The 7,793-nt window shown below is 29.1% G+C and overlaps 1 protein-coding gene across 1 annotated transcript in view; it reads right to left on the bottom strand.

Annotated features, from left to right (window-relative positions):
* The window catches only part of LOC100160158 (lipase member H-B), a 103,345-nt gene extending 102,065 nt beyond the window's left edge, over positions 1 to 1,280 (bottom strand). Inside the window, exons 1-3 of the mRNA XM_001948062.4 lie at positions 1,011 to 1,280; positions 499 to 757; positions 110 to 261 (exon numbers count right to left, since the gene is read on the bottom strand). Coding sequence (XP_001948097.2) covers positions 110 to 261; positions 499 to 757; positions 1,011 to 1,083 — 484 coding nt within the window. The 5' untranslated portion in view covers positions 1,084 to 1,280. The remainder of the gene's footprint in view (positions 1 to 109; positions 262 to 498; positions 758 to 1,010) is intronic.
* Positions 1,281 to 7,793: the final 6,513 nt, after the last annotated feature.

The following is a 7,793-nucleotide window of genomic DNA, read 5'->3' as shown; positions in this document are numbered from 1 at the left end:
GGTACCAAAAATAATGTGTTCTTATTAGCCCCCGGAAAAAGTAGGCGGAGCCACCAACCGCACATTCGTTTGGCCGTGACTATATATTTAGACATTTTTTTTGGATTACCAGTTTTTATAGAAAACACTCCTCTGTCATCTTCGTCTGATCCACGCCATCCATGTGTTATGACTTTTAAAGGTTGACCCCTAATCCAATGATTGATTATTTGTTTTTCATTGCCAAATTCAATTATTATTGATTTATTATTTCCAAGGTATCTAAAACAAATAAAATATAAATAATATATATGTTAATTTTAAGAGTAGATTGGTACTATCTAGTTTCGATAAAAAAAAAAAACTATTGCAGTAAATGATTAATTGCTATCAAATTAAAAAAAACTTATAAAAAAATGTTTTGGTAATAGGATACAATATGATTATAATAAATTATAACCTATAAGTTCCTAGGTGCTACAATTTAGTACGAAACTATAGTATATAAAGTGTATTTACGAGTTCCAATAGACAAAATCTAAGCTAGTCTCGTCGACAAACATTGATCGATGGTCTGAATAGATTGAATCTTCTGCTGACTGATTGATTTCTTCACCTACGACCCTGCCTTGTTGAACCAAGGCGTTGATATTTTCGACCGCGTCTTGTTGAATCGGAGCGTTGTAATTTTCGACCGCGTCTTGTTGAATCAGGGTGTTGTCATTTTCGATCGGCTTGTTCTTGATTACATTTTTCCACATGTATCTCAAAAAACAAGCTAAATAAGAGATTTGACAATAGTATTAAAAAAATACATAATATAAAAGTTGAAAAAAGATAAGTTTATTAAGATTTAAGGTATAATATTTCAATTTTCATTACTACAAAAAAAACATAATAACAAACGTCACCGGTGACGAATAATTTAGAGTGAAAAAAGAAATGATATATAGGTGCTTATCATATATTTGATAATTTTAAGTAAATCGAATCATAATTTATTGCTGATGGTGGATGAACTGTATACGAACCATCGATCGGCTTGATCGCTAACAGTAGGAACAGCGGTAAAACGACTGCGGTTATAGTTGCTACGAATTTCATTTCCAGGATAGATATTGTATAGTTATCTTTATACACGTACTATCCCAGTACAAGCTTAAACCGACTATAAAGTAAATTTCGCGGTACACCTGGGACTTTTATTTCGTATTTGTTTAACTTTTGCAGTTGTCAATTGTTTTACATTCTGGCGGTTGGATCATGTAATTTGGTGGGTGGTTGAGGACTTGAGGTGGGTAAAGGGTGGCAGTTTATACATTTAGACATATTTATACTGCACAAATGCAGCAGTAATTAGACGACAATGATAATCGTATTCGTAACCATAATCAAATAATCACATTTTATGATTGTCCGAATGCTCGGCCACTTGTTCATTATCGCGTGTCTAGGGAAGTAAACGTATTGCGGTTAATAGGTGTCGTATAGGTATACTATAATGCATAATATGTTATAATGATATGTACGATTTATAACCGCCTAGTGTGTATTTGTTTTAATTTTTAATTGCCGACTGCCGTTAACATACATGATATTGACTGCAATTATATGTACTAAAGTAAATTTACACCTATGCAAATTAAACACAAGGCTCTGTGTATCATCAACTTCGACTGCAACGACGTGTAGGTAGAGTTTAAATTATATAGAAATATTTGTTGAAGAAGTATCTTACATTAAACTATACCTACAACTTACTATTATAATTTATAATTCATCGAATGCAATTAAATACATTCACATATTATAATAATTATTAATTACTATGTTGTGGTAGGTATAGGTAAATAGATTGAAGTTACGTTTTTTAGTAGGTATATATATAGGACGGCGCTCAATATATAGTAAATAGTAAATATACCTACATATTTAATTCACCGGTGACTGCACTACCGCGGTGAGGATATATTAACAAATAATCCGAATAACAGTGAAATGTTGTATAAAGATTTAGTGTTTCATTTTATTTTTCACAACTGTATTTCAATTTTTTTGTTGTGGTGTGCTATTGTTATAATAATATGTATTATTAAATTATTAATCTATTTTACTATCTATTAATTTGCTTATAATTTTCTTAAAATTAAAAAAATTGTGTTATAATGTTTTTTTGATCTAAAACGCCATGATAATAAACAGAGTATAGTTAATTTTTAGTGCCTATATAGACTATATTATAACATACTATTTACGACCTGTGTATAAAATCCAGCCTGTCGCATTTATATATTTTATAAACTATTAGTATTTTACATTTAGGTAGGTACATAAAAAAAATTGATAATTTGAAAAGAAATCAATATAATATATTATTATGTATTTATAACATATTCACCTTAAAATGTACAAAGTAAAATATAAATTAATATTTCTTTAGTTTCTTATTGCGTATCGTCAATTACGTTGTTAATCAGACTTATGGAAACGTGTCACGGCGCTATCGTTTTTATGTGGCATAATAATAAAATTAACATTATATCGTTTTATCGTTTCGCACGTATCCGTCACCGATATAAATGTATAGTTGTTATTACGTTTTGTTATAACTAAAGACAGGATTTATATGCTCTTAAAAACCTAAAAATAAGATGTTTCTATGCTCTATAATTTCATCAAAATAATCTTTTATATGCAAAAATATTCTTTTATAAAAAAATATTCTTTTTCATTAAAAATTCAAAAAAAAAATAATAATAACATGTTTTAAATAATACAAATAAAGAATAATTGCAAATAATTGAGTAACAGAATAATAGCATGTATCTAAACACCTCAAATTTAAATAGTGCAGCCTTATTACCTTGAAAAAAAAAATAATAACAAGTTTTAAATAATACAAATACAGAAGAATTGTAAATAGTTTAATAACAGAATAATATTAAGTATTCAAACAATTTATGACCATATACTGCACCATGTGTTCAGAAGACATGTTAGTTCTTCTTTCTGTCAATATAAGTTTATATTTACTGAAGGACCTTTCAACATCTACTGATGTATTTTGAGCATATTTCATGTCAGCTGCCATAGTAGGAGTAAAGTTCAGATTCACCACTCAAAATCAAAGACAACTGTTTCATCTTTTGATAGCCAGGATTTTTTTAAATTAATTGAGATACTTTTAATTTAATATTTTAATTTCAGATATAATAGTTCCATGTACGTTTGCCATTTCTAATATAACTTTATGCACAATATTTAAAGAGTCATGTAAAGACAAACTTGCATTTTGGTATGATGAAATCATTTTTGCATTTTTTTTTTTATAAACCATTAGATTTTTTTATAAAATATTCAAATCAAACCAAAAAATGCCGAAATATTCCCTAAAATATGTTTTTTGCACAAAATATTCTTTAACCTCGAAATATTCTTTTTTTATGTGCTAAACATTTTTGTATATCAGTTCATAGGTAAATGAATCGTCGAGAAAGCTTATCCAATTAGGGCTGCATACTCTCAGTAAAAATATGTAAAAACATAAAAAATCCTGTCTCTAGTTATAACGCTTTTACTAGTGTTACTGTTCTAACAAGTTCAAAATGTTTAAAATAAAATAGAAAATGGACATCTATGGTACTATCCTATGGTACTCACGTCACACACCAAAAACTAACACACTGTGTGAAACAAGCCTAATTTATTTTGAGATTGTGTAATATTTATTTTGGTAGTTGTATTAATTGCTGGTGATTGGAAAAATTAAAACGAAAATATGTATTGTGAGGCTAAATGTAAGGCTGGCGGTATTTTCAGGTAATTACCGGTATTTTTGGTATTTTAGAATACTGGTATACCAATATACCGTGATTTGATATAAATACCTTTGTTATCGAAAATACCGTATATACTAAATATTTTATACATTAATAATTTATAATTTATATTTAAATAATCATATCATCTAGTATCAATTATCTGGTATCATATTATTAATCAGGACAAAAACAAATATTTTTAGTATACCTATTTGACGATGGTAACATTGTTTTGATTATTTTTAATAACCTTTCCCTTCTCCCACAGAAATAATAAATATTTTGTGTCTTTTTTAAACAATAAGAATACCTAATTACAAACATAATTTTAAAATAGATGATACATTTTCATTAGTTGGATTGTTGGAAATACTTCAATATTCGCCGAAAATAGCGATTACCAAGGTATGGAGTTTTCGGTAAAAACTATAATTTCTGAGGTATGTTGTTTTTGGTAATTACTGAGGTACTCAGGTAATTACCGTATTTTCAATAGTTACCGAAAATATCGTAGATACCAGTAGTATAAACCGCGGTATCAAGATTTTAAATACCACCAGCCCTAGTTGAATGTCTTGATATTTATCTGCTACCAGTCATTGCCGCAGAAATATAATAAATATAATCAAGAATACCTCCTGATGATGCATGCCGCGGGCCGGTTCGAATTGGCACGCTATAAATAATATAATTTTTAGATAAAAACGTGTCGTAAGTAAATCAATTCTATACCTTCCGTATAATAGTCAAGTGCTTTTCAACCTTTTTTTGCTACGACACACTAATTTAGATCCATTGTAAAGGCCACACTCTAATAGGTAATAGATTTTTGAAAAAGTAACAATTTTATTATGAACCTATAAATTAGGTAAATTGAGAATGAGGCTGTCTTCACAATAAATTGCTTTTCTTATCTATGGTTTTTACCATCACGTCATAAGTTATAACGCCATAATAATGTCATATGATATTTATAATTTGACACGTACTAATGAACAATGTATAATTAAATAATTTTTTTGGCGACACGCATCTGTGACATCACCGTAATACAACATTACGTTTTAAATAGTTTTAAATATCGGCAGACTGCGAAGATGAGAGCTGAAGTATTGTAAAACATCAAAGCTACTATAATTTTTACAGGATATAAAAATATAAAATACGATAATAATTTTGAAGTAGGCGTAACAGAAGAGTTGAAAGCACTATCAGTAAGTTTGAATGGTAGGTACTAGACAGTAGGTGCTATAGAAAAGATTACATATTTATCAAAGTATCTCGAAGATCATGGTCTTGGTTTTCAAAATCTTGTTAATTAGTATTAAAATTATAGTATCGTAATGAATTTTTAAATTTGACTTTATAATTCTATGTAAATCATTCATCAATGCATATTTAAAACGATTCGGAGCAGAAATGGTATGTCAGATTCTATTTCTTAAGATATTTCATAACTTTTGTTTCTGTTAGTAGGAATGGATATTATATGTTATTTATTGGATACGGTATGTTGAACTAATTTTAGCCAAAAATATCGCATATATTATTAATTAATATAATATAATAATAGGTATGCCGTATGCATTTTATTATTATTATTAACGCTTTAAAACTGATTTATTCTTAATAAAAATGCGTGCGATTTGTGATAACAAAAAATTATGATATAATGCTAATTGGAAATTGCCACATTAGGATAAGAATACTATAACAAAATAAGCTACTTATGCCGAGCAAAAATAACACAGCATTATAGAGGCAGTAATAAAAACAGTACCGTTATTGACAATCAAATAAAATACCTTTTATATACCACTTGTAAGCGTCCATATCATTTAAACAAATATCACCTACCATGATTACCTTTACATATAATTATGGATAAGCACCAATGGAATGAAGGAATCGGCCATCGATCGTGGGGCATGAGCTTACAATGGCGACGAAGCAAAATAACATTGGTAGCAACTGAACAACGTGGGTCGCGTATGTGGATTCAAATCATAGAAGACACTGGGCGTCTGGGCGGTGCAATGTACAAGACACATACCTATAATAATACTTGAGCGTAGATTCGGATTGTCAATTGAGTCAGGACCAGTGACAAGTGATTTATACCAAGTGCTATATCCAATCCACCACAGGCAAATTGTAAATTTCGGTCGAATTAGATCACAAATCGAGGAACACCGAACCAATTTTGCCCATAAACTGAGGTACACCAAAGCCATGATACATCTATTTATATAGTGCTAAATTTTATATTTTCTCACGGGCGAAGTTTTGGTATGCTGCTAAAAATGGATGTTGATTTATCCAAAGTTAATAAACTCAAAAACTATACTGGACTGTTTTCAACAAAAGGTATATCAATAGATTCCTTGAGACTTTGTAGCTTTTAGTACAGCACGGTGTTTATAGTTTATTTTTTCAACTTCTAAAGCTAAAGGGTAGCTCACACAAGACATTTTTTTTTGTTTATTTAAACGGTTTCCGTATTGGTTTCATATTATATAACTATCATATAGATTATACATTTTTCCAATTATATTTATAAAAAATACAAATCCTTAGCACGGGCAACATCGTATGTGACAGCTATAGTATAAGTAATATATATTATAAAATCTATTAAATAAACATTGTGTACTATTATTTTATTATTTATTTATTTATTATTAGTTTTCTTATTTTTTTTTTTTTAATGTGCAAAGGTTTCAATAACTTCGTGAAAATCAATTATTCCGCTGTACATTTATCAATAACTAATTTATTTAAATTATCATTTATACCCGTTTAATCAAAGAAATGTCACACCATCAAATTTTACCAGCTCAGCGAATGTTCCTACTGATACGTCGTACATAATATAATATGATTTACACAATTTTCATCTAAAACGATGTATAAATAATATGAATTGAAAAACACAAAAAAATGAATTGAATTTGGTGCATACGTGCTTAATTTTTCAAGTAAATCCAAGAACCCAAGTGTCTTAACTGCCTATGATCTGAAAAAAAGCAGTCACCAAGAGGCTAATTTTGTCAGCAAATATTAATTGTGAAAGCTGACCTCCAGAACCCCCTCCTAGATCCACCCCTGTCAGTGACGTAGTTATGTTTTTGTTCAAGGAAATGAATAATTTATATAATTACATAAATTTCGGGCAGCGGGCTTTACTCCCACCAAACCCACACCCTAAACACCTATCATACTCGTACATTCATACCGCTCTAAATATTATTTTATATACACCACTATATACAGTAAAATAATTTATAATGAAAATTTTAAGCTTATTATTTAACAACACATTTTTTTTATACATATAAATGTATTATTAATAATTATTAAACACTATTTATAAAACACGATCTGGTACTTATCGGTTATCGTACTCCAACGGTCGGCCGGCAGGTGGCGGCCGCGGTCGGGATATACCGATTCCGTTATCGTACACCATTAAATTTATCTCAATATTGTCACGTTTCATTGCCAAAAATATAATTTATTTTAATAGAATAATATAATAATATGAAAAATAATAATTTTAAAATAAAATAATAATAAAAAAAAATTATAATAAAATATGAACACCAAAAAAATTATTGTAAATACAAATTATTAAATAATATTATGAAGGAGGCATGAATTTAACAATGTCGTTTATAATTTGGGTAAATATGCAGATGGTTTTTTTATGTTTTTGTCACCAAAGAAATTCACTTATGTAAGAATCCAACATTGACCGATGGGTTCCCGAATGTTTTTTATTTCGTTCTTTAGCCGATCGCCATAAACGCTCAATATTTTGTGTGTGTGCCCCGGTATCTGGGTCTACAAAATTATATTTGTGATTGACCTGCATATGCTGAAATGCATTATTATGCTTTAAAGAATCGTAGCTCTTCCAGCAATCTGATATTATAATAGAACCGGCAGCAATGTGGTTCTCAATAATCGGAATTAATGTATCTGCAGATCTAT

The sequence above is a fragment of the Acyrthosiphon pisum genome, chromosome A1 (genome assembly GCF_005508785.2).
Source record: "Acyrthosiphon pisum isolate AL4f chromosome A1, pea_aphid_22Mar2018_4r6ur, whole genome shotgun sequence".
NCBI classification, from domain to species: Eukaryota; Metazoa; Arthropoda; class Insecta; order Hemiptera; family Aphididae; genus Acyrthosiphon; species Acyrthosiphon pisum.
Note: the sequence above shows the minus strand (reverse complement) of the source record. Positions and strands in the feature narration are given on the sequence as shown.